We start from the raw sequence: 27029 nt of genomic DNA, 5'->3' as shown, positions 1-27029 counted from the left end.
ACCGCACCCCGGCCCGAGCCGGTCCCCGGCAGGGGGAGGCCCCGGCTCACCTGGAGAGGCGGCGGCCGTGGCGGCGCGGGGGGAGCCCCGGCGGGGGGGACGGTGCCCGCTAGCCCCCGCCGGAGCGCCCCTGCCGCGGCCTTTGTCTACGCTGTCACATGGGCCGCGGTGCGGGATTTAAGCGGGTCTCCGCAGGACATGCCGTGAGCGGCGCGCCGCAGCCCTGCCCGCAGCGGCAGCGCTCCGCCCGGCCGGGGATGCGGCTCTAGCGGCCCCGCGATGAGCGGCTCCTCCATGGCGAAGAGCGAGTCCCGCACTTCGCTGCTGAAGGCGGCGGGGAGCCGGCGGGCAGCGGGCGGCCAACCCCAGCCCCGCGGCAGCCGCGTCCGGGACGGCAGAGGGCAAGGCGGGCAGACGGGGAGGGAGCCGAGGCAGGAGCCGCTCCCCGGGGAGCCCAGTGCCCGCAGGCCGCTCTGCCACCCGGGCGCCAGGGAGGACGGAGCGAGGGGCGCGGGGAAGCTGTCACATGGACGGGGGGAGAGCCAGCCCGAGCCGGCGGAAGGAGGTCCAAGGAGAGGCAGTGGCAAGGAACCGGTGCGGACATCCAGGCAGCACAACCACCTCCCGCCGCACGCCAGCCACGGTCACCCCCAGGACCAGCATCAGCTCTCAGACAGGGATGGGGAGGAGGCAGAGGAGGACTTTTTCTTCAGTCACAGGCAGAGGTCCAGCAGAGAGTCCCTGAAGCTCTCGGAAGGCGCTTCACCTCTGTCCAAATCCAGCAGCAAGTGCTCCACCAAGTCCAGCGGCAGCGATCGGTCGGAGGAAGCGGATCCCCTCATCCAGCAGCTGCACCCCATGCTCAGCTCGGTCTTTGGCCAGGTAAGGGACAAAGCGCCCCTCGCCCCCCACCCCTTCCTCTCTCCCCCCTGCCTTCCCTCCGCGCCCCCTCCTCCTGCGGCTCACGGACCTTCGGCTCCTCGCCACGGAGCCCTCGGCACGCCCGGGCGCAGCCCGCAGCTGTAAATGCACTGCTTCCTGGCCGCCCCTGCCGAACTTCTCCCGGCGCTGCGGCACGACAGGGGCGCTGCGGGGCCGGCCCCGAGGAGGGCTCCGCGCCGGGCACGGGGCGCGGGTCGGAGCCCCCGCCGGGCGCTGCCGAGGGCGCTCTCGGTGGTGCTGACGGCAGAAGTGCCGGTGCTTTCCCTGCCGCCGGGGGAAGTTGTGGCTCTGCCTGCTGAGCGTGAGAGTCAGAGAAGCAGATTTTAAAAATCTATTTACTTATTAGATTTCATGTCTCTGGCTCCCCGCCTTGCTTTGCTGTATTTGTTTACATCTCCTTATGGTACATTTCTGTACGATCAGCATATGAATCATTTCTGATGGCAGAAGCTGTCAGGAGAAGGTAGTGGGGAGAACGACAAAAAAAAAAAATTCCTGACCCAATTCCGAAGCCTTCCCAGTCACTGTGTTAGGATGGAACAGATGCTTTCGGTGTTTGCAAGCTCTTTTGGTACAAAGCTGTTGCTTTTAGCTGCTTTTGATAGTGAAATTACCCAACAGGGTTACTCTCTAAAAATGAAAAGGCAGAGGCTTGAAATTTTCTTTTAGAGACATTTAGGGATGCTACTGGGAGATGTAATCTCCAGGAAGATTAATGTAACTGCAATCTCCCAGAAGCACAATTTTAGGAATAAGCCAGTAGCCTGGACGGCTGAGTTCCAGCCCTGGAAGTGATCGAATAAACCAGAATTATCGTTTCTGAGGTTTGTTATCATTGAGTGCCGTTTTTTTTTTTTAATGCAGGTTTGGGAGGCTTTGCAGGGACCACATTCAAACTGAGATTATAGACAGAATTAGAAAAATTTTTGTGCTTGATTGGAAGGAGTTGATACACCCGTATGTTTAATCTGGGAGTGTTGTCTACTTATGTTCATCTTGACTTCTCCAGATAAAAATCAAAGCACATCTGTTCTCCTCAACAGTTTTCCATCCTCAGTGACAGTCTGCTGTTTATGAATATTATGGTCGTGTTAAACTCAGAACAAGTATTATCCTCCCTGTGCCAATGGTGCACCAGAAGCCTAGATTAAAATCTTGTAGTAGCAATAAGGAAGAGCCTTCTCAGCGGGTTGGTGCTCAACCAGGTTACAAAAAGCAATATTCCAGCACCAGGCTTTGGAATCCGTGGACTCAGCTCTGACTTGTGCTATGTCTGTAGTTCTGAGGGAAGTGAAGATGTGTCTGGGAACAGATTTTAAGTCTGTGGAGCTGTTTATCCCCAAAGTGTCAGAAATACAAACAAATCCTTGCCAGGGCTCCCCCTCACAGAAACCTCTCTGGTTTTGAACTCAGTCTTTACCTGAACGGCATCCTGATTTTACCTGCTCTGTTGCTTGCATTCCAGTGTTAAAAAACACTCCTGAAAGCTGCAAAATTTAACTGTGGTGTTGAACAATACCCTTTACAGAAGTGAGACAGACACAATTCTAGTTTTCACTTTTCCACTGGGTGCATTACACCAACACTCACACACAAACACCCAACATCTTTCTTTTAGAGTGTAATGTTTTTTATTCCCATTTTTCTCTGTATTCATCTCTCACTTGCTTTTTTTGAAGTAACTATGAGCAAACAGCCATTTGGTGGAGATTTTAGGACTGACTTTTGGCAGTGGGCTCTAGTAGATCCCTCTGTACAGGGAACTTGTGGATACATGACAGGGAACTATAATTTAGGATACAAAGAGCTGGTTACAGGAAGAGATACATGAAGCTTTTTTTTTTTTGTAGTGATATCAAAGTCCTGGGATGAATAAAGACCCAAGGAGATCATGTATGGAAATTCTGTCACGGAATGGAATTATATGAATTTTGTTTCCATGAATGAAGAAATGAATGCCCAGCATTGTGTAAAAATATGTGTGAAGGTTTGAGAAAGGCAAGGACTTCTACCTGCAGAAGCCCAGGCTGCAGCCTGAGCTGAGACAGGGTAATAGACATGTAGGTGTCCAGGGTTGCAGTCTGAGGCTGCAGGTGGTGTTAAGTCCAGTCTGCTCCACATTGTAATTAAAAGACAGCAACAGCTTAGCAGATAATTTATTTAATACAAGAACTTCTGTCCAGCCCACACAGCCCACTGTGAAACAGTTAAAACAGTAATTTTGCAGTACATAGGAGAGGAGCACAGTGATGCATATCTGCAGCAGCAGAGCACTGTGGTCCAGCAGTGCAAGTATGTCTTGTCCCAGCTCTACAGATGTGGAACATCTCACCCTGTTCCATGGTGGTGCAGGGATGTGCTCACAGATGCAGACACACTACAGCGGTACAATCAGATGTGCAGAAAAGATTGCAGGGATGACTTCATGGAGAATGTCATTATTGCAGTAACAGCAAAAAGGAGCAGTTCAGGACTGCAGGGTTGTGTCTGAGGGAGACAGATTTGTAGCTGTGCAGAAAAAAAGACAGAGTGAAGGCAGAAGCGCCGTGTTTATATAACCAGCACAGCAATATAGTGCACTGTGGGTGTGTACTCCAGGAGAATGCTAAGATACTGCCAGGATACAGGATGCAGTGATATTTTATTAATTAGGCTTATGCTATATTGATGCAGTGATGCTCTAATGTAATTAAGCAATAGTACTCTTTCAGGATATTTTACCATTTTACAATTGAGTGGTACATGAATTAACAAAAGCAGAGTACTGTAATGATGTATTAAGTATAAGCCAGGATGTCATCTTAGTCTAATGACATGTTTGCATGCTGGCTCAGCACGGCAGTTTCCGAAGAGCGCTCTGCTGTGGAGTTTATAACCGGGTTATCATGCAGTGCGTGCAGCTCTGGGTGCCTGGAGAGCACGGCACCGACAATGCAGTGGTGTGGTAACGCAATCCCGGGGCAGAGCAGAGATGTGATACTGGTGCCATGCGGTAGGAGTTTGGCAGTGCATGGGTGTGATAATTGTGTAGTGTTGTAGCCTGACAGAAGAGTTTAGCAGTGTACTGATGTAGTAATACAATATTCCAGACAGGAGCCATTCTATACAGCAGTGACTACTTGTGGTGTGATATTAGCAAAGGGCTGCGCTGATCTGACAGCACCATCCTGCTGTACCAGAAGGCAGCGAGTGAGGTGTTACCACCATGCCGCAGTTTTGGAAGCACAGCTGTGACTTAGCACGAGGACAACGCCACAGCCTTCCCTGGTGACAGAGTACAGTGTGAGTATGGGCTGGTTGTATGTGGGACAGTGGGACAGCAGTGTTGTAAAGTGGCCTTGCAGTGTCAGGAGCTCAGTGCAGCGAGAGAGCAAGTGCAGAGACTCACGGGTGTAGCTGGCAAGGGATGTGTGTGTGATAATGCAGCAAAGTGGGAAAGTGGCAAGGAAAGGGAGTGTGGGGAGGATGTTTCATGTCATTTTGGCCTGATGGCAGGATAGTGTTGGAGTGGCCAAGTGGTAAAGGAGTGTTGTGGAGCACAAGAGAGCATGCTATCACCTCTGCAGAGCAGAATACCATGAGGGTCCTGTGGTGTCTGTAGTGTGGCTACAGATCACAGTTTAGCAACAGTGCAGTATGGAGCAGTCACACATCCGTAACAGCAGAGGAGCTGGGGTGGCAGTGAGGTGGCAGCCTGGCAGCAGCACACAGTTTATTAATGTACAACAGTAGCAACAGCAGCACAGAGACTGGGACAGCAGGGACTGCAGTGCAAGTTTTGTGGCATTCCCAGGGCTATGGTGATGGGGCTGCAGTGCCTACGGTGCAGCACAGCTTGGCCCTGGGCTCACCACAGGGTGCTCTATGGGGACTGCGGCACAGAGACCCGGCGGTTCTCCTTGCTTCATTCCTCCTGTGCCACAGCACTGGCCTAGCTATCACCTTTAAGAAGAGCTTTTTCTGGGCCTTTGCTATGCAATATTAATTTGTAAGTGATCCTGCTGTGTGAGACCTGAACATTTTCAGAGCCGTTTAACTTTCACACCCTGCCTGACTGTTAAATTTTTCAGTGAAGTGATTCCCCAACAGTTTTCTGTCATTTGCCTCTGGTAACATGGGGATCAAAGGGGTCAAACAATGGTGTAGAGAATAATGAAATATTTACAGGGTTCTGCTGTTAGCACTGTGGCCAAAGGGGCTTTTGTATTTCTATTTGTACGGAGAGTTTAAAGCCTTTCCTGTCTGCACCATCTCCCATTCCTGCTTTAATGTCAACCTCCACATTATCATTTAAAACAGGCAAGGAACCTTTCTGTATTTTCTGTAAAAATTTTCTTTTCCTGTCCTGCTGTATCTTCCTTTAGTCTTGAGCTTCAGTTCTTCCTAACTGGTCTTAATGGACCTTACAGCAAGCCGAGATGACAGCAGTGTCCCCATTTTGGGGCAGGAGATGTCCCCAGGCTACCTGTGTGGAAAGCAGGTGTCAAGAACATTCTCCTGTAACCAGGCAGGAGCAGGTAGGGAAAGTGCCTTTTCCAGCCTCTCACCCTTCTGGTCTCCTTATCTGCAGGATGACCTTGTTCCCTGTCATGGCTGTATTCCCTACTCCCTGTACAGTCGCTGCATCAGGGCCACTCTTAGAGCTCCAAACGTGGAAAGCCGGGGAGCCCCAGGCAGCCGCGACGAGGGAGAGTGGCTCATGGTTCAGCAATTGAAGTTTTCAGCTGCCCCTTGTAATAGCGAGGGAGGCTACAGCGTGCTGGGCAGTGCTGGAGTAGTGACACCAGCAGTGGAAACTTTCATGTGGGGATGGCAAGGTGAAGGTGAAAGGTCTGGGTTTGCAGGTGTTTGCGTGCTGTGCTGTACCTGTAAGGTGAAGGTGAAGCAGTGGCATGGCAGGGCTCGTGGCAAACAGAGACTGTCTGTAAAAGCTGCTCATTTACTTTGTTAAATCGGCACAGTAATTTGGGGTGAACAGAATTCTGGCTCAATATGACTGACCGCCGTAATGATGCTGGTCCCGTGGCGCAGTTTTGCTCGCTGATAAGGAGAGCGAGTGCACATGTTGGGAGGCAAAAAAATCCCGGACAAATGCCGTATCCTGCCTCGACTTTTCCTCCGTGTTTTATGGCTCCTCTGAAGACTTGCACTGGCCCCAAAAGGGTCGCTAAAGGGAGAGGGAAAGCGTGTCCTCGGGGCCGCCGGGGACACTGCCGCGACCGGCTGTGCCAGTCCCGCCGGGCGTCCCGGCATCGCCGCTGCGGGCAGCCGGTCCCGCGGGCAGCCGGTCCCGCCGGGGCAGCCGGTCCCGCCGCTCAGCCGGTCCCGCGGGCAGCCGGTCTCGCCGGGGCAGCCGGTCCCGCCGCTCGGCCGGGCCCGCTGGGGCAGCCGGGCCCGCCGCTCGGCCGGGCCCGCCGGGGCAGCCGGGCCCGCGGGCAGCCGGTCCCGCCGCTCTGCCCGTCCCGCCGCTCGGCCGCGGGGCTGCGGGGCAGCGGCGAACCCGGCCCGGGCTCCGGCGGCCCCGGTGCGCCCCCGCGCGGCACGGCCGCCCCGTTCTGGGGCCGCTCCCCGGGCCGCCCGCGGGTGTCAGACTCGGGAGGGCCCCGCGGTGGCCGTGGTGTAGGCGAGAACCGGTCCTAGGTGTGTACTCACAGCAGTTCGGGTACCTGCTCCGTGCCTCCAGCCCTGCATGAGTTTCAACTGCCCATGTCCATGCATGCAGCCTGACATAAAAAGCCTTCGTATACATATCTTGTCTATGTACATACAGCTACTCGTGCAGCCTCTGCTAAATCTTCTGTGTGGCTATACAACCACCTCTGTACACGCTTATGCATCCCTGTGCTTAAAACACCGGCCGGCCTATGCGCACACCCTGCCTGCTGACACCTGCCACACCTTCCAAGGTATGTCTCATGTTTTCTATATGTAACAAACTCAGACACACAGAAACATTGTTCCATTTGAGCACATCCACTCAGCGCCTCCCCTTCTCAGATTGGAGGAAAATTTATCACATTTATTGCTTGTAAAGAGCTTGAGGGATGTGAGCCAGACCTATAGAATCACTGAGGGGCAATGGTTAAGGCTCCTGCCTGCAGTGGGTCTGCCAGCAAAATTAATCTTTGTCAGTGATTTACTTTTTAAACAAATCTGTTTTAAAAGGCTATTGAATGACATCAAAATAAAACAAGCTAAAAGAACATGCATTAAATATTCTGTTCATGAAATATACAGCAGCGTGATCTGTAAATGCACTGAAACACACAAACCTTCTGGTTAGATTTAGCTTATCTTTGGAGAGAATAAAAGCTTTCAATTATAAATTAATCATCATTTAAATCAGTACGCTGTCCATTCCATCAGCCTTTGCCACCTTGATTTTTGTTTCGTGCAGTACAGGGTGTCATCACAGTGTCAGGGAAGTTTAGCTTTAGCTTTAGCGGCTGGGCTGCAGGTTTGTCAGCTGAATTAGCTGTGGTTCTTTGTAGCATTCCAGCTTCAGTAACTGTTTTTCCCTGATAAGTCCATGAGTGGTATTGATTTCCAATAACAAGCAGCTATATGTTGTGCATCCAGTAAAAGACGCCTAGCTAACTTTGGGCTCCCTTTCAATAATCCTCTGACATTCCTGTGACCTTAGAGAGAAACAGCAGTGCCAATGAACTTGAGTAATCCTCCAATTTCAATCAAATGCCCTGCTTAAAAATAAAGACAAAGACCTATCCCAGCTTGTATGGTCACATTTAGTTTTTCAGTAGCTTTCTGCACCAACGTAAGACCATGAACTCAACACTCCCCATGAATGAAGTCATTAGCAATATTCTAATATTTCTTCCACCCATTCCTCCCCTAACGTACTTTGCATCTTGCAACCATCTTTGGAAGGAATATACAGAATTGCTTCATCCCACACAGATGAAAGACATTCTCTGCTCTTGGAAGGAAACAAGCACCCGTGTAACATTGGGAAGCATCATGTCACAACAGTCAAAGGCAGGAAGTAGAAAACTGCCAGCAACCCCCTGCGTTCTGCTGAAATAACGCCCTGAGAGTTTAAGTAGTTCGGGACCAGATGTGTTGACATATAACCAGAGACCTCATCCTGGGATACGCAGTTTGGCCCTTCTAAAGATGCTGTCAGATCCTTACTCAAAACAGAAGTGAGGCAGATCTTGGTTTCACAATGGGGTAACATGTAATGCTGCAGGGTTCGTTTGGAGTATTTGGCTGGTATTGGTTCCCAGATCTCTGTTCATGTGATGGTCAGCCACACTTTCAGTAGCACCTCAGTGTGCCAGCTGAACACTGACCCCTTGTCCATCTTATCTTGAAAGAGGTGAAGGAGCCAGGCAGAATTAGCTGCCTTTGCAGTAGTCCCAGATAGGCAGAGTGACACACAATTCTCATATTCTGGAGCAAAGAGAAGGGACCACATCAGGTTTGTTTTAAACAACCTTTGTACTGCATATATGTGGCAAATTCTCACAGCAGCTTCTGAGCTGTCAAGCTTGTACTTGTCTTTTTGTAGCCCATTGATGGTCTTCAGGATCATCAGCAGAAAATATCCATAGCACATTGTGTTCTGGCCAACACGTCTCCTGCATAGGGACTTGGAAGTTGGGCTAATGCACAGTACGTGGACCAGATCTGCGGGGAAGGTGTCAGGACAAGGCACGTTCCCATCTATTTTCATCTAATGCAGAATGAAGCCAGCTATTTACAGACAGAGCTGTTCCAAACCAAAGTTGACAGACAGTCCAGACTTTGTTACCTTGAGAGGGATGGAAAATATCCTTGGTCTTTTTAATAACCTTTCTGTTGTTTGTGATTGAATATGATCCAATTGCTCTAATGGAGGAGAATATTATGCACAGCATGAGTCAGCAACACTTTCTTCCTGGAACAGCTGACAGCAAAGAAAGTTCCCAAACTCTCTGCAGAAATATTCCTCCCCCTAGATGAGAATCTGGACTGCATCCACCAATACCTGCTGGTGCCTCCCCATGAGATGGACCTGTACGTGTCTGGCTGGAATATGGAACCATCCAAGGTTCATTCGAGGTCAGAAGACACAGCTCTATGTGCAATAAAAGCACTCAGGAGCTGATGCAGAAGGAGAGAGGGAAGTCAGTTGCAGAAGTTTGGAGTGCAGGTGCCTGTTCCAGCAGTCAGGAGCTTTGAAATGAGGTCCTCGACAGCACTGGCAGTGGGGGGATGTTACCTATTCCAAATGCTTACTCTCATCTGAGGTCATCCAGTAAATAAGACTGGGTTGTTTCTTGCAAAATACAAATCTACAGCTACCAGCCAAAGGATGATTTGGAGAAGATTTGAAAGCTGCTAATCAACATATGCACTCTTAACTTTGGGATAAAAAAAAATAGACCAAAAATTCCTGCCCTGTTAGAATAAATTAAATAAGGTGGCATATTTTAAAATACTAAATGCTTGAAACATGCAACAGGCTCTTAGTAGAGCTACAGACTTTAGTAAAAAGATGCTGGGAATGAGTTTTCCCTTCCTCTTTCACATACTCCTCACTACCTCTTGCCCAGTTGCAGTGTTTGTGTTGTGCTGAGAACAACCACCTGACGTGATGTTCCAGCAAGTAAAGGATTGTGCACTGAAACAGGCCTGGCATCTGAACAGTCTCCCTGTACAAATTCATACTTCCACTGGAATTTTTTGCCAAGCAAAACTACAGTTTGATAAGCAATCCTAAGTTTCGTATTGACTTTTGTTCTTTCTGTTATGTCTGTTGGATATTTGCTGCCACTGGATAAAGTTTCTGGCAAGTGCCAAGTGATTAGCTATGGTGGGATCCAACATTTTCCTATTAAATGAGAATTTCTGCCAAAGGTGCCAGTCCAAAGCACAGCACTGCTGCTTTTTAAAGAATCCAGACATATTAAACCACCTAAATACTTTCTTGTTCAATGCCAAGTTGCCCAGCCTTCTTCCTCCCCTGTGCTCAGGTCAGTCACTGTGCCAAATGCTTCTTTCTTGTGAGCTGAGACCTCGCTCTGTGCCAAGCTGCATCCCCTGAGGGGTCTGCTCTCCGCCTTGGACCTCAGGGAAGAGAAAGAGATGCACAAACATCAGCAAGACTCACATTTCACAAAGTTCCTACCGATTTTTAGAAAGTTTATGACAGAGCCCCAGACCTTAAAAGAACAGTGTGATTGCCACAAAGAACAGTGTGGGAAAACCAGTACACATGCATGTGCAGCCCTCCCACACACACACTGCCTACCCCAGATATAGGCATGCCCACAGATCAGCACCTACACACAAATGTTTTTGACACACTTATTCTCAGCATCCTGTTCTCTTACAGCAGCCTCAGTTGGAGGAAGGGAGAAAATATGTTCCTTCTAACCTAATCTTCTAATGACCTTTCTGCCAACTCCACTTTCCTGCCTATCTCTAAGCTGCCCGTGCTGGTAATGGGAAGAAGATCCCACTGTAGAGTGATTTTCCTCCTCAGAGCTGAGCAGGGTCTGTTTGCTAGATTGTGGTGTCCTGCCCAATTGCTCTTAAGAGATTCAGGGTAGATAAGGAGATAAGAAAATTGTTTTTAATCCCATCTCTTGGGCCCCTTGCAGCTCCACTAGAGTTCTTGCAGGATCGAAGGACTGTGACTGCTGCAAACCTGGTACAAGTGGGCTCCCATTGCCTCTTCCCTTCCGGGATTGTGAAATCCCTGCCAAGCCTGGCAGCAGGTCTCAGCCCTCTCACTCTGCCCTGCACGTTTCCTACAGCTGCCTGTAACTGCAGGGAAGAGAAGCTGGAGAGCAGGCAAACACGGTGGTGTGCCACAGTGGCTGGCTCTGAACACTCTGCTACAGGCTCATGTTCTGAGGATGACCATCTCATCTTTTGTTGAGAGGCTTTTAGAGCTCTTTGAGACACACTCCACATCTGTCTTCCTAAACCGTCCTGCGGCAGTCTGGGGGCTGTGATGGATTCTTCTGGCAGGAAATGTCTGACTCCCTTGCTCCACTCCCTGTGTCTGGGAGAATGTGGGAGATGGGCAATTCTCAATTGCAGGGCGTTCCTGGCCTCCGTGCTGCCTGTCAGGGGGAGATTCATTAGCAGCAGGAAGGCAATTCTCTCTCCTTTCTGCTCTGGAATTGAAGTCATTTGTCTCGGGAAGGGGCCCGGGCGCCTCACTCGCTGTGTGGCAGCTTCTGCTCAAGGGAGACAAGCACTTTGTCAATAAACAAGGAGCCTGGGGAATGGCTCCAGCTGACAGAGGACATTATTAATGACTGGCACTTTGTCGGAGGGTAGATCAGCCTCCCATTAGCTGTTTTAAGAGGGAAAGAGAAATAGAGCTAAGGATGGCAGCCTTAGAGGAGCTGTGAATTTTGTCATCCCTCTGCAAAGTCCCCAGGGCTGGCACAGCCCCCAAGGAGTGACTGTGTATGTGCCCAGCATCAGGAGTCTTCAGACTGTGGCAGCAGGAGACAGGACCAGCTCAAGGAATAGTTTTGCTTGCCAGCCAGCCAACTGTGGGTGGGCTCTGCTATGGAGGTCTTCCAGACCACAGCTTCCCCATCCCCCCCATCCCTCTCTCAGTCTTCCCTGGATTCAAGGAGTGTCTTCCAGCATCTGCTGCTGCAGCTGCTTTTTTAGGAGCTTCTTTGCATAGCTCCTACCCAGGCCATGCAATGAAGACATTGAGTGGATCTGAGAGGAGACTGTTCCACTGCCTTCACTCTTGGGAAGTGGTTAATACAAGGGAGAGCAAGAAATGCCATCCCCTATGGCCATGCACTTCTATCTGTGACTGAAACTGGAGAAGCTGTTGACTTTTGTCATAGTTGGACTCCTAATACCATCTCCTTAGGTGGAAGAAGCCTCTAAGCTCTAAAGCAACTGTTGATTCGCCTTACAATCATACTTAATTTGCCACAGCACTATTAGGGTAGAAAAAGAAATCCCTGCTTTGTTGTAACATTGACAGTTCATCCTTTTCTCCCCTACAGCCCTAGAGCTGCCAGGAGAGCCACTCTTTGGCTCCTGCACAAAAGCATCTGGTGCAAGTACTCAGCCCATGGCTTAGGTCTTTGTTGAGAAAAAACTCACAAAGAAAGTTGTGAAATCTCCCAGCTGAACACCTGAGTGTCCAACTGCATAATGGTATAAGAGCAGTGTCCTCTTGGAGGCAGCTCTTCATGCCATGGCTTCTTATCACTGTGGAGCTGCCTCTGTGGTGGCTTCATAGCTTAGGCTGCATTCACTATCCTGTTCAGATCTTGTTGCCTGAGTGTGATGATGAGTTTTCTATGCAGTTTAAATCCCTTTTCAGACTGAATGCTCTTATACTTGCCCTGAGATCAGAGGAAAATGTATTAGGGACTCATCCCTTTTCTTTTGCAGATTTATTCTGTTACCACAACAGACGTGAAGTCCGAAGTTTAGAGCTGGCTCTAGGTTCAAGTGCTTCTTATTTATTCCAGGACTTGGGTGCTTGGAAATGGAATGGATGGATATGATATCCAAAGTCTTTGCTTCACATTATCTAACTTGGGGCTGTTCAGATTTATGATTCAGGTGTGAGCCCATCTTTGGCAGACTTATGCAGGTTGAACTGCCAATTGATTTTTACTTGCAGAAGGCTGGAAAAACTTTACTGAGAGACTGTCTCAAGGTCTCACCCTTGTGGTTAAAAATTACTGTCCTGGGGCTGAGTGTTGTAGGGTCCTGGAACTGCTGTCTGCAGGCTTGCTTCCACCATGGAGGAAAATAAATCAGTAACTTCTAGGTCTGCTGGTATTTATAAGCTGAAACAGGTCCCACACAGATAAATGGTCCATTTCTGCTCCGAAACGAGCTCTGAACTCTGCTCCAAGCCCCTAAGTGGATTGCCTTCTGGCCAGCCTAGTGCTCTGGTGATTGAAAAGCCGAGAGGAGTTAGGAGGGGGTGGGTAGGGATGCGATGTTCAGAGGCTGTGTGGTCCCAAACTAGCTGGATTCACTGAACTCATCACTGAAATCACCTCTTGCGATGTCTCTGTTTTAATTCTCTCTGAAGCAGCCCCCTCCTATGAGTGAAACAATCTTGTCTGCAGATTGAGGGGGGTGGGAGGGATTTGAACATTAATCTGATGTAGATTATACATCCGCCTCCCTCTCTCTCCCCTTCTCACTCTCTCTCCCTCTCTCTCCCTCTTTCTGTCTGTTTCTCTCCCCTCCCTCTCCTTCCTGCTTCATCTCTTCAAGAAAGTGAACATAAAGTAAAATACGGAGAGAGAGAGGCAGAGAGAGAAAAAGCTCCCTGAAGAGGGAAAGCCCGAGCAGCCAGTAGCTGTTTGGATTTGCCTGGTGCTGCCTTTCTTGCTTTTCTCCCAAGGAATACCTTTAATGGGATCAATTGCTTCAGTTCCTTTATAACCAAGTCCAACGGAAAGGCAGCCTCAACATATTATGGGCAACTGTGTGAAGTCTCCACTGAGAAACCTCTCTAAAAAGGTATGTTCCCTGAATCAAAGTGCACTGCGCATTTCCAGCCCTGCTTCTTGGGATGGGTGTCATCGTGGGCAGATGGGAATGGGAGGTGGGAGAAACACAGAGATGTGTACAAAGGGTTCAACTCTCCTCACCAGACTTTTCCTGTAAGAGCTGCTCATGCAAGTGCAGCCATTAGAGCCCAGGACACTGAGAGCCGTAACGTGTGTAAATAAATGTGTGTGTATGCTTGGGTCCTGCTCAGGGTGTGTGCACAGCTGTCCCCTGGGTGTGTGCGAGCACGTGCTTGTCGATGTTCACTGTGTGCCATCACACTTCTGTACGGGCATCTTGGGGTGTGTGCAGGTGTGTGAGTGTGTGTGTGTGCAGATGTGTGAGTGTGTGTGTGTGCAGATGTGTGTGTGTGTGTGCACATGCTTCAGCTGAGAGCCACCTGTGTGAGTAACCACGTGTGTCATGGGCATAGGGACATATACCCGTGTATGAGTGAAGGGCACATGTCTGTACGTGCTCTCAGGGGTGTGAAAGAGTGCGCACACCTCTGAGCCTGTCTGCAGAGCATGTGTGCCCTCAGCCCTTTGTGTCTCTACATGTGCATCCTGAGGCAGGTGAGCAGGCGTGCAGTGTTTGTTGTGAGTGCGTAGGGGGGCAGTTTGTGTGTATCACACACGTGCCCCTGCTCGGATGGTGCTGTGTGTGTGTGTTCACCTGCCAGTGAGTGTCCTCACAGAAGTCTGTATGGAGTCACGTATGTATTTTCACGTCTATCCATCCTTGTGCGTGCACGTGTCTGGTTTTGTTGGTGTGTGTTTGGGCACACAGGCATCGTTTTCTCTGTGCTCTGTTGGCCCATGCCTGTGTTTGTGAGTGGATACACTGGGCCCTGGCTGCGTGTTTGTGCATCATGTTGCGCGTCAGCATGGCCTGTGTGTCTGCATGCTTGGGCCCAGCTGGACTTCATCTGCGAGCTGCCACGTGTATCTGTTGGGCTTCAGCCCACAGTCTGCTCTGTGCTGAGGTTTTACAGTGATCCCAGGAGGAATTAGATTCAGGAATGATTCTGCTGTTAGGGATGGGATTGAAATGGGGACGACGTGCCCCAGAAACATTCCTTGTTTGACTGAGGAAGATCTTACGGCACTGTGTACCTGTCAGCCACATGGTTCTCAGCTGGCATTGCTGCAAATCTGATAGCTCAGCAAAAAGCTATGCAGTTCACTCCTCATAAATGAAAAAGTTATGCTGACCACTCAAAGTATTGCCATGAGGAGCTGCCTCTGTGGAGACCTTGAGGACAGTGAAATGCCACTGCCATCAAGATGCTCCACCCAGGAGATCTTGCCACCCTGGAAGTCTCCTCTGGATGGGAGATGTTTGGGAGAGGACCTCCCTAGAAGAGTTTCTTCTGGCTGGACATTTGCCTCTTCTGTGTAGAAACAATTTGCTTGTTATCTTGACTACTGTAAACAAAGCCATTAGTGGCACGGTGCTGCTGTGGGGGAGCTGGGATAATGAGCAGGGAATTCATCACCAAGCAGTTAGGTAGTGCTGAGACCAGTCCCTGGGTCAGGGTGACCTGCAAGAGAGGCAGAGGTAGTTGGGGTTCACCTAAATGTTGCACATATGAAAAAGCAACTTGGTTGCTTGTAGGTCACCTCCAACTTGGAATTAAAGGAATTGGTAGCTGCTGTGCTCAACATGATCAAGGCAATTGCAATTAAAGTCTGACGTGTGGCCAGGCTGCTTGAATCAAAATGGATTCAAGAACTTATAAGATCTGTATTGCCAGTCTTTTAGGTAATTTATACTTTCTTTCCTAAAAGCTGCTTCAAAAAATGCAGTTTGTGCCTAGTTACAAGACCTAAGATGTCAGGACAGAAGAGAGAAAGTTGCAAAGCTGAATTAGAGCATTTCTCAGACATCACTCCAGTGAGCCATGAATTAAGGCCTCGGGTACTCATCCTGACAGGTCCTGGGACTCTGCTGTTCTCTTCATCATGACACACATGATTGTAGTGGAGACTTTGCAAATCAGTCTTTACCATTGCACAACTTCCCTTGGCTGTTTTATGATCCCAGTCTTATGTTCCTGTCGTTTTTCTCAGATTATACCTTGGGCAAACTCATTTTGCAGGGATGTTAAAGAGGAGGGACTGTAGACAACATGTGGGAAAGCTGCTCTTGGGTGACAGTCTGAACTCCTGAATACATGATTTCAACCCAGCTTTCTGGGATTCACTGCCAGGCACCATCTGGCTTGGTCTGGGCCTGGCTGACACCCGGGTACCTTGCTTGGTCAGGCTTTGACTCCATGCCTGCTGTTGGCAGCTTCAGTTTCCCAGTGTCACAGTGTTCCCTCAATGACCCTACAGCTATCCTGGCTGCCTTTCCCTCTGACAGACACTGCAGTTGGGATGGAGGCCCCTCCTGACTTGCTGTTCTGCAAAGTCCCTCTGACATGCAGCTGGAAAAATGAAGGGAATAATATTGTGCTTCTCCTGTGTGGAAATTAAAATCTTTGGAATCCAGGTCCCTTGCTTTCCCACCCTTCTCCACCACTTTGGCTGTGTCTAAATCAGCCTAGTCCCTTCCTGCTCCACAGTGTGCTTGTCTGACACAGTCAAGGGCCTGACTCAGCCAGGAAGGGTAATGGTCCTTCACTCAGAGAAGGGGCAGGGAAAGTCTGATCCCCCCAGTCCTATCCATGCATTTTCCTTGTCATGCACAATGCTGTTTTCCACGTAGGGAGCAGCTAATGTTGCTTTGCCCCATATCCATATCACAGCCCTCTTCCCTGCCCTGCTGGGATGCAGGAGGACCATGGTGAAGGGAACTTGTGCAGATACTTGCAGGAGAACCTCTGAGACTGCTGACAGAGGGAACACTGGATGCCCTAAATCCTGCCTGCAGTGGCAGAGCAGGGCAGGGAGCCCCTGCTGAGGTCTTGCTGAGCTGTGCATCTTGGTGTCCTGGCACTGTGACAGGCTGTCTGGTCACGGTCCTGAGTGGCTCTTGACAACTGTTTTGTCAAACTGGCAATGTCTATCTAGACAGAAAAATAGGGGGATGACTATTATGGGGTACCGCTCTGTGGCTTGGTAACGAACTCTACTGACTGGAATAGTCGGCAAACAAGGGTTTGGGGCTGTGGGGCTTTGCCTTTTTTTGCGTGGCTTCACTAGAATTGAAGACAGAAACTATGTGGGCTGTTTAAGTGGTTCATATTATTTGGTGTATTAAACTGAAAAATTTGTCAGGAAATAAAGCTGATAACTTTGAAAATACATTGCACGGATACCACAAAGCTGTGCAGTTCAACACAGATGCCTTGACATTTAGCTGAGCTAGTAATAAGTCATTTGTGGATGGATGCTCATCTTTCATTTTTTTAAGGACAAGTGTCCTATGTGTCAGATTTAATCAGAGACATATTCCTCATCCATGACTGCAACAAAAACTCTTTTCTGCTTCATCATTTTCTTTCTACATGGCTTGCTCTTTCAGTTGTTTTTGTTTTGATGCTTGATATTCATATGACATTATACATGAGCAGATTGGTGTAAGGCTGTGTATAGAAAGGCAAACTACAAACCATGCATGCAGTGTCATAGCACATGGCAGACACAGCAAGTAGACACAATGATCTCAGACAAGTGTGAGTGGGGCGTGTGTGTGTATCTGGCCTTTTAGCCTGAAAAAGCACCTCAGGCTTTAAGGAAAGGGTTAATAGAGACAATGACAATTGACAGAGCTTCTCTGATCACCCCTGGGAACACCGGCTATAAAAGTAGAATCATTCCTGAAGAGGAATCTGATGTATGATTAATGTTTATTCTGTAAAACCAAGGGTCCTGTGGGTTGTGTTGGCTTTTTATAGCTGCATGGGAATATCAGGATAAGAGGTTTTTTGCAGAGCCAGGGAAATGTATTTCTATAAAAGGAAAGCAGTGCCTCCTTATAAAATCCAGTGCTGGATTCTGTTCTGGAGCCCTAGCTTAGCAGAACGTGTGCACTTAGGAAAATGTGCAAATGCAAACACATAAAAATGTTGTGCCCGTGCCTGATCTCCACTTTAGGACTGTCAGTGATCAGAAGAGGCCAGAACAGTAACTGCCTGAGACACTGAGGATGTAACTAATTAGTAGCAGCACGGAGAATGTGAGCCTGCAGTTGGCAGACCCACCTGATGCTGTAAATGGTCTTCTGATAATATGATAAAGTGTGTGACACAGTTGCTGAACTGCAAGGTGGAGCCTCACGCAGTGGCTTTGTGTGGCTCTGCCTGGTCTTCTGGGGATGCCCTGGCCAGCAGCTCTGCCCTGGGCACGGGCTGGCACACGTACTGGTAGGCTGGGGTCTGCTCATTCAAGGGATCACTAACTCTGGGGCTCATTGTGGGAGCTTTGGGCTGTGTCTGGGTAGATGTGAGCAGTGCTGAGAGTCTGATGTTACTTCAAAGCGAAATTCTCCTGGTTGGTCGTACTTGTGTCAGCTTTTGAAAGTGAACTCCTGGACTTGCTGCTTCTGCACAAATCCTAATAGGCCAGTGGGGGGGACGCAGTGTGGACCAGATGAAGGCAGTTTAGCAGTACTGTCTCTGCGAGGCGGTTCAGTAAAACTTCAGAGGAATGAGATGGGGAGGTAACATCCTCTGTTGTGTTGTTTGCTTGCTGCTGGTTGGCTGGGAAGATCCGCCATGACGAGAAGACGTGCTATAAGGCTGTCCAGACGAGCGAAGAGGGGTCGTCGGCTTGCGAGTACCAGGGCCCGCTCATGGTGCTGGCCCAGAACTGCGCCGTCATGCACAACCTGCTGGGGCCAGCATGCATCTTCCTGAGGAAGGGCTTCGCAGAAAACAGGCTGCCTGTACGTAAGTTACACCCAGCCGGGCCAGACACGCACAAGCTCCGTCTGTGTGGAGCTCTGAAACCCCCAGCCCCGGGCCTCGAGTGTCCTGGCTCCAGCTCCAAGTGCAAGTGCAGGCACAGACACATGTCTAGCCTGAAGGATGTGCAGATACCCCTGTGCCTAAACACCAAGAAAGGAGTATCTAAAAATGCAGCTATGGAAGATAGATCCAAGCCTACACTCAAGTAGCCATAATCATATGGATTCGGGAGGAAGTCTTAGGACTTCAGGACTTAGATAATTATGTGGACTCAGAAGAGTCCAGTGCTCAAAGCTGTTATTCCAGCAAGATATCCACCTCTTGTTCCCAGAGGCTCAGATTAGCATTTAAAGCCTAAATAGCCACTTAAATGCAAATCAGGGCATCCATATTGGGAACAAGCTGTCCATATTTGATACTGTCCTGTCAGTTCACAGCGAGCACAGTAGTACAGCAGAAATAATCAGGCATCTGCCTCCTCACAGGTACCCCAACACAATCTCTTGTGCACTGTCATACCCAGCCTGACACTGCGCAATCCCAGCCAATTAACTGAGGAATATCAGGCTGTCCTCATATTTGCAAATAGTGCCAGGCTACCAATGCTATTACCCTCACACACACACACACAGATAAATAGCAAAACCATGTCTATCCATTCAGTCACACCTGTAGTAACTGTGTGTTCATATGCATCTGATGTGTGCATTTATATACAAACAATAAAAGTAGGTGTTTGTAATTCAAATGTATGCACCTGGACATGTTAAGTTTACATCAACATGCACCCCAGTATTGTGTCTTTACAAGAACTAAAACATATCTTTGCACCCAAACATTCTACAGTAACAGGAATTTAAAGACATACAGAAACGTATGATTAACACATCTTTTATGGATATGAATGAGTCAATATGTGCATTGTCAGATATTCACAGTGCCTTCCATGTTCCTGTGGTGAAACAAAGCTCACCCTAATTACCCAAGAAGCAGAGTTTTCTTGCCTCTGTAAGAAACCTCTGTCTTACCTGTGTGTTAATATGGTCATCTACAGCTGTAGGAGACACCTTGGTCTTTATTTCTGAAACTGGTTCTTCAACCAACAACCCAAAAAAGAGTCTTTATGTGTCAATATGGGTCAAAGGGCTTTTGTTCTTCTTAACCTTCAGTCACTAAGTGATCACAGAGTCCCTGTGCCAGGTCACTAAAACACATTCTAACACAAGCAAAATTACTGGTGTGCACAGAGCTATCTGTCACAGGAGACAGGTCCTGCTCCCTAGTGGAAGGCTCACAGCTGGACAGGTATCCATCCTCCTTGGGCTATGGAAGCTCATTGTAACCTAAGAAGTCCCAGAAGTAGGATTAGTGATGTCTCTAAATACCCTGATGTAGAATAAGTGCATCTGATAAACAGCTTTACTTTTGTTGACTGTCTAGATGAAGAGGATTTATTGTGCATAGAACAGAAATAAATGAGGGTAAGACCATTACATATAATGGACTCCCTGGGAGTCACCTCTGCTCATATCTTGGATCTAAACTCTTGGAACAGTTTTGTTCCTCTTCCCATATGCTTTCCAAAAGTTTTAGAGTGATTCAGTCCATTTCATCCCAAGCAATTTTACTCCTTTATCATTTTAGGGAATATTCTTTCAAATTTAAAAGAGAAAACCTCCTCATGACGTTACTTACTGCTTGAGTCAGATATTTGGAGGGACGTAAACCCTCCCCCTCCTTCTGCATTCGCAGTCTGTGGCTCTCTGATGGCAGACTCTGCATGTGCAGAGATACTCTCAGAGCCCTGCAAACACAAATGCCTTGGGGTGCAAAACTGGAGCTGGTGCTGAAGCCCCCACTTCTGACATGTGTCAGTCATGTCGGTTGCAACGTGGTCTTCACTGAGTGAGGAGGAGGATGGTCTTGTGATGTCTGTGCTGGAGGAAGGCCCGGGCCCCACCCCAGCCCCTCTCACAAGACAGGAGGTACTGTGGGTGAGTCACGGCACCCTTTGCACCGTGGTATGGGTGATCCCAGCCCTGCACCTGCTGTGTGCCAGCCACTGCCTCCAGGAATTAGTGTTTGCAAATCTGCAATAAAGGGCACAAGGTGTTGGAACTGATCTTGGGTGGTTTTCATGTGCTGTTTTATCTAAGGCAGGAGGGCAATTATGCTTCCTGCATCCGGTCCAAGGAGTTTGAATTGTTTTATTACTTGGTGTTGATGAAAGCAGAACAAATGGGATGACATGTTTGAAAATACCAGGTCTGTGAAGGATGAAACAGCAGAGCCAGCGTGCTCCAACAGTTCCATCCATCACAGAGATGCCTCTGGGAAGGTTATGAGTGGCAAGCTGGTCATTTCTCTGGCACAGCCCCTTTTGCACAGACATAAACCAGTGTGTGTCCTAGTTTGCTCTGCACTCTGAGCAGCTGCCATTAGAGTTTCCAGGGGAGCCTGTGGTCAAATAGCAAAGGATCATCCTTCTCAAACTGGTCAAAGGCACTGTCGCCAGGGACGTATGGTGAGGCTGGAGGACACCTGGAAGGCAAGGAGACACTCCCCATGGTTGACGGGCAAAGTCGAGAGTGAGACGACAAAAGAAATCGCGTTTCAGTGTTTCCAAACCCTCAGATGTTTTGGATTTGCCTGGAAGCTATGAGAGGAATTAGAAAGGGCATTTAAACCAGAAAGCAGTGCATTTCCATGCTAATCTCTTCTTCCTGGTGCAGTGTTGGAATTTTCCTATACTCTTTTATATCCTCCCCCTTCTTCCAAGAAATTCAGATTGGATGTTTGAAGTTGCAGTGTTTCCTGAACATGGTGAATCCTTGTCCTGTTTTGTTTGTAGATAACCTTGATGATGTATATGTTGTGTGTCTGCCTTCATGCCTGGTTTCAAAATGCTTGGATATGGAACTGAGGCTGGGAGGAAGGGGGCAGTTCCTACCTTTTTGTGGGGACAGACTGTAGGACAAGTCATTGGGACATTGGCTGTAAGAGAGCTCATGGCTGTCACTGTCCTGCCAGAAGGACAGAGATCAAGCAGTGATCTGAGCAGATGATGGTGTAGACCTGCTGGTTACAGAGACTGCTTCCAGCTGTTTTGATCTGGCTGTTTCAGCAGGAGCTGCAGTACAGATACAATCAGAGCTCTAGAGGAGATCATGACTGCTGCAGGGACAGTGTCTGCTCCAGAACTTGGTGCTGGGAATAATGTAGGAGCTTCATGAAGGTGCCATCAGGTGGGGAGGCCACACATATTGCTGTGTTGGCACAGGTTTCTTCTGTTTTGAGGGAGCACCTGTCATCCTCCTGTCCAGCAGATGAGAGGGAGAGAGGCTTCCAGAGAAAAGTGTGCGGGTTAACACCCCTCCTGTTGGGGAGGAGAACTGGGAAGCCTTCATAGGTAGATGGTATTAAACATGTCATCACCTTCTTGTTTCTTCTCTCACTTTATGGCTTGTCCCAGAACTGTTTGTACCAGTAAGTGCTATTTTGAAATTGTTTTGTGACAAGCAAATGGCTTTAACATAATATGTTCTCTTTTTGCAGGATAGAGAACTGCGTCCAGAAGAAATTGAAGGTAAAATTTGTTGCTCTTTCTGCATGTCCTTTCTCCCTGCCCAGTGAAAACCTACTGGCTGGCCCTTTCATGTTGGCCCCATGGGTTAAAATAATTTGTGCAAATCAATGGAGATGTTTACTGGAATAATTCCTGGAGAACCCAGCAAAAGAAATAACATGTAAAACTGTAGGAGTGCTGACTGTGAAGGAATTTGCATCTATTTCAGCTTCTTCAGAGTGGGAGGATAATTAAATAATGGGATATTGGCTCTCAGGGAACTGCTGTCCCCTCCAGCTCCCACACAAAGTGTTGTAGAGCATGGCACAACTGTATGGCTCCAGGGAAGCTGTTTTACTGGCTAATTCCTACAGTGAGAGGTATATAATACAGTGCAGGTGTAAAAGTTGGAAAAACTTACAAATTTCAGCTTGTTTTTGAAGCACAGTTTAGCAATGAACAGTTTATGACACTTAATAGTCCAAGCAAGCTTTTCTGTAAGGAATTAGTCAGCAGTGCTGCTGACAGAAGAGCTCAACATTACTCCAGTCATTGCCTCTTTGCAGGGAGATGTGCTGGGAAAATACAGTATCTTAGAGAGTGTGTCCTCATAAAGGGCTGTTGATTCTGGGGAGGTTTCTTGGGAAGAAAGGTATTTCAAGCTGTCACTGACAATATTGTTCTTTCTGGATCCATTCCCACAGAATTAAGAGAAGCCTTTAAGGAGTTTGATAAAGACAAGGATGGGTTTATTAACTGCAGGGACCTGGGGAACTGCATGCGGACCATGGGCTACATGCCCACTGAGATGGAGCTAATAGAGCTCTCGCAGCAGATCAATATGAACCGTGAGTAATACCCACCTGGCTGTACCTGCCTCTTGCTGCTGTGCCCTGCATCATTGCCTCAGGCTCTCTTGGTCCCCTGCTGCCCCTTTCCTTTGGATTTTTCCCCTGCTCTTCTTTTGGTTCTCACTTTCACTCCCTATCATCTCCCCTGTTTGTTTGTGGTCCCTAGAAGTTGATGCCTTTGTTTTCGCTTATCAAAGGGACTGTGTGGACTGTTTTGTATATGGGAACAGTGAGTGGAAGGGTTGTCTTTCATGCTTATGCTGTCAGGTATATATAAAACTGCCCTTGATGCAGGCAGTCAGACACTGGTGCACAAGTTCTGTGTGTTGTCATATTGAAGCTGTTGTGGTGTCAGAATGAAGAGCAAGCCTGAGAAGATGGAGACGGTTTGGTCAGATGGGTGGTGGATGGCTGTTCACTCTGCAGTGGCTGGTTGTGGATCTGCTGTGTGCCTGAGGATGGGCTGTGAATGAGCTGTGCTGGCAGTGTCAGATGGAAGGAGCTGCTGCACTCATGGAAAGATGTGACAAACACATCCAATTCACTGTAACTGCCTTTGTGCCCTTTGTCTTTCACCATCATTTTGTTACCTCTGACCTGTGGCAATGCAGGGTATCACCCTCAGCAAGGTGGGGAAAAGGATATTTAGTGCATGTTATTTCTGACACAGGATGATATTAAAAGGACAAGTTCCTTGGTCAAGGGAAGGAAAACAGCTGTGACATATGCACCCCGTCACACACAAAAGCATCTGATAACCCTGGCACACAAGTGCTTGGGAATTTGAGAGTGTTACTGACAGCTTTCAGATAGGGCACCGACAAGTAAAAGAATTAATACAATGAATAAACAGTTGGACACACATTAGCTGGTGTAATGGAGCAGGACTGCAGTGCTGCAGGGCAGTGCTCGGGCCATGCAGGAACATCATGCTGTGCCCTTGCTGTGCCCTTTGGCACAGGCACAGCACAGAGTCCCTATAACTATTGGAACGATCAAGCCTCTAATACGTAGTATGTGATGCCACAAGGATGTGACAGTCCATGGCTGCCTAATATGGAATAGCTTGGGCTCATTCTGCTCAGCTCTTAATCCAGAAAATACACTGTGAAACTATGTCTGCTTTTCCTTCCACTGTCCCAACACCTTCTGTGCTTTGCTTCCTGGAGAGCTGAGCGCTCTCTGGGGCATACACAAGTGCAAAGCAAGTGCTGGGCAAAGAGTTCTTACACACAATCTTTCATTTTGTCCCAAGTGGGTGGCCATGTGGATTTTGAAGATTTTGTTGAGCTGATGGGACCAAAGCTGCTGGCAGAGACTGCAGATATGATTGGTGTAAAGGAGCTCCGCGATGCCTTCCGAGAGGTGAGTGCTCCCTCCTACGTGCCCCCAGAGGGGTGAGCAACTGGAAACAGGAAAGAGAGAAGACCCACTGGGGAAGAGAAGAGGAGGAGGAGAGAGCAGCACAGTGGGAAGACAGAGAAAGAGCCAAGCCAGGCATGGAATATGAGAGAAGCACAGAAAGTCACTAAGATAAGGGAACCCTTGAGGCAAGGAAGAGGAAAGCTGCTGCAGACACAGCAGTGAGGGGTTTCTGAGGACAAAAGACAGAATGGATCCAAAAGGCACCCAAAGGAGGAGAAGGAGGGACACAGAAGGATTGCAGAAAATATAGGGCACTCAGGAGCAGGACAATACAAAATCCAAACCAGAGAGAGATCCATTTCCATTAACTGTATTTCCCCTGCTGGTATTTTTCATGCACTTGCAGTTTGACACCAATGGTGATGGGGAGATCAGCACCAGTGAGCTGCGAGAAGCCATGAAGAAGCTTCTTGGGCAGCAGGTGGGCCATCGGGATATTGAGGAGATCATCCGAGACGTGGATCTGAATGGAGACGGGCGCGTTGATTTTGAAGGTGAGGAGGGATCGGCGCTCGCTGCCCATCTGCTCTGCTGTGAGTCACAGTGTTGGCTCAGAACCTGAGACTGAAGGGGAGGTTTGCATGCTCAGGGCCCAGGTATCTGAAGTGTGGAGAAAGAACCAAACAGGATTTTTTTTTCTAGTCAGCTGAACTGTTTCTTTGTGTATCATCTCTTGCTGCATCTCAGTTTCAGTTGGATCTCCATAATTCTGGCATGGCAACAGATAGAACTTGTCACAGAGAAGCAAATTCTTGTGCACACATGCTATGCCAGCCTTCTTTTTATGGGGTGTTTCCCCATCTGTTAAATACATTGCAAGAGCTGTGAGGTGGCTGGATTGCTCTGGAGAATGCATTGCACCTTCTATTTCCTCTGGCTCACCCTGTTACCTGGGTTTATAGAGAATTTGTTTCTGTGCCTTTATGCCAGAGGATGGTCACGTGCCAGGTGTGCTCACTAAGACTGCAGATACCCGATCTAGAGGACTCATGCTAAATCCCAGAGATAATTTTTTCAGACACTTTTCATTCAGAAGGACTTGGAAAAATAAGAGGGGTTAGGATACTATCCTAGCCATTACCCATGGCAGGAACAATATTAATAGTGCTTGGGGATTCTGGCAAGGAAACAGTTGATATCAGACAGCTAAGAAGATATAAGTGTTGGAAAGTGTGAGAGCATGGCAGGGTGCTTGTTTCCCTGGTGAAATTCCAGATGTCCCTTTGCAGTAAGGGTGAAGCACAGGAAATACAGAATTAAAGTGAAATTGATGTAGTTTTTTTGGCTCTCAGGCATTTCTGGGTCTCTTACGTGACAAGGCATCTTAGTCCTCAGGATTACTGAAGCCTCTGAGGGCTTTGAAAGTGCTAAAAAACTGGAAGTGTCTCCCTAGAAAGTATCTGGTAGCTGCAGTTGTTCTAATGCACTGGCTGATTACATGACAGTAGCTCTCCTTGTTTCCCACCGCTAAATTATGTTAGACAGCTAAAATACATGAAATGCTATCCCAGTATCATTTTCTCTGTGAGTTACTGCTTTAGTTGTCAAAGGACAGCTCCATCAACAGAAAAGGAGAAGTCAAGGGGGTAATTTCCACTGCCCTCCTCTTTGCAGCGTCATTAGTTCCTTGACAATCCCTTGCAGAATGAAAACACATTTATATTTGATGGCATATACACTCAATTTGAACAATTGTAATTGACTTCACAAGCTGCAGAGTGGTCAAGAAATAGATCCAGAGTATCCTTATAGTTAACTTGTATTTGTGAAAGAACAAGAAGTCTATCAGAGTGAACTTCTCACTACAAAAATGTTGGTGCCTACCAAACTCTCATGCTGTACCACACTGGTGTCTCTGTGAAGTGGCAAACTTACTGAGAAATCACACTGTGTTCCCAAGACTGTAAATCAAAGTTCCCTGAAGTTACAGTGAAGAGAGACAACTCTTTCCACAGTGTCTCACAAAGAGTTGCTTGTGCAAGCAAGACTGTACATGGCTGGGAAGGAGTCCAAGGCAACAAACTGACCTGCTAGTGGGATCTTATCACCGTATCTAATGCAGGGTTTAAAGCACATTTTGTGTGAGCTCTCAGGGCCAGTCCCAGAGCACACAGACCTGCTGGCAGTGAGGGGATTCCTGGTTTCACCCTGGCTGTGTCCAGGGAGTGAGAGCTGGGTAGGGCACTATGGGTGCCTTCTGCTTCAGGGCTGTCTTGTGTTGTTGTTGCAGAGTTTGTTCGCATGATGTCCCGCTGAAGATAATTCTCAACTAAAGAAGAATCAGCACCTTAGAGAGGGCAGAAGAGGACCTAGATGGAGCATCTAGCCCCGATGTTCCTACACGAAGGTTTATCGGCTGGCTGCAATTGGGACATTGCAAGATGACCTGCTGCTCCTCCCTCATGGTGGTCCCCATGCCCCTCCACCCTTTCACACTGTGAAAGACTTGCAACTTCCTACAACTGGAACCATTCCTTGGAAATGTTTGCAGGAAACTGCAGAGCCAGGACTTGCCATGATGCTTTCATGGGATATTTGCAACTTTAGACTCCTCCCCAGCTTTATTCTCCCACCAGCTGCTGCAAAGCAAAAGCAGGAGAAATCCTCTTGTCTTGGTGGATGAGAGCAAAGCCATTGGGACTGGTGGCAGCCTCAGGGTGTGCTCTGCACTTCTTGGTTTCCCTTGGTGACCCATGTCTGTGTTTGCTGTCTCTGTGTGTGTGTGTCTATATGTGTGGAGTTATTTATGCTGCCCCAGCACTTATTTGCATCTCCTGTGGTTATGTTTACTAAGAGTAAATTCAAATACATGTCTTGCGGGGGGGAAGTGATAAATATGCACGTTGAAATGATGTGGAGCCTGGATGTCCCTCTGGGAGGT

At 48.4% G+C, this 27029-nt stretch overlaps 1 protein-coding gene across 2 annotated transcripts; it reads left to right on the top strand.

Moving 5' to 3' along the window:
- On the top strand, window positions 1-27029 carry CABP1 (calcium binding protein 1). Of its 2 annotated transcripts, XM_071572048.1 has the most exons (7): window positions 1-882; window positions 18109-18285; window positions 21863-21893; window positions 22577-22720; window positions 23979-24088; window positions 24495-24642; window positions 26379-27029. In XM_071572048.1, the coding sequence occupies exons 1-7, from the start codon at window positions 280-282 to the stop codon at window positions 26402-26404; spliced, it is 1239 nt and encodes a 412-aa protein (XP_071428149.1). In that variant the 5' UTR covers window positions 1-279; the 3' UTR covers window positions 26405-27029. The 2 variants fall into 2 exon arrangements, with proteins under 2 accessions (XP_071428149.1, XP_071428150.1); XM_071572049.1 differs by lacking the exon at window positions 18109-18285.

Source organism: Pithys albifrons, chromosome 17 (assembly GCF_047495875.1).
Source record: "Pithys albifrons albifrons isolate INPA30051 chromosome 17, PitAlb_v1, whole genome shotgun sequence".
NCBI lineage: Eukaryota > Metazoa > Chordata > Aves > Passeriformes > Thamnophilidae > Pithys > Pithys albifrons.
Note: the sequence above shows the minus strand (reverse complement) of the source record. Positions and strands in the feature narration are given on the sequence as shown.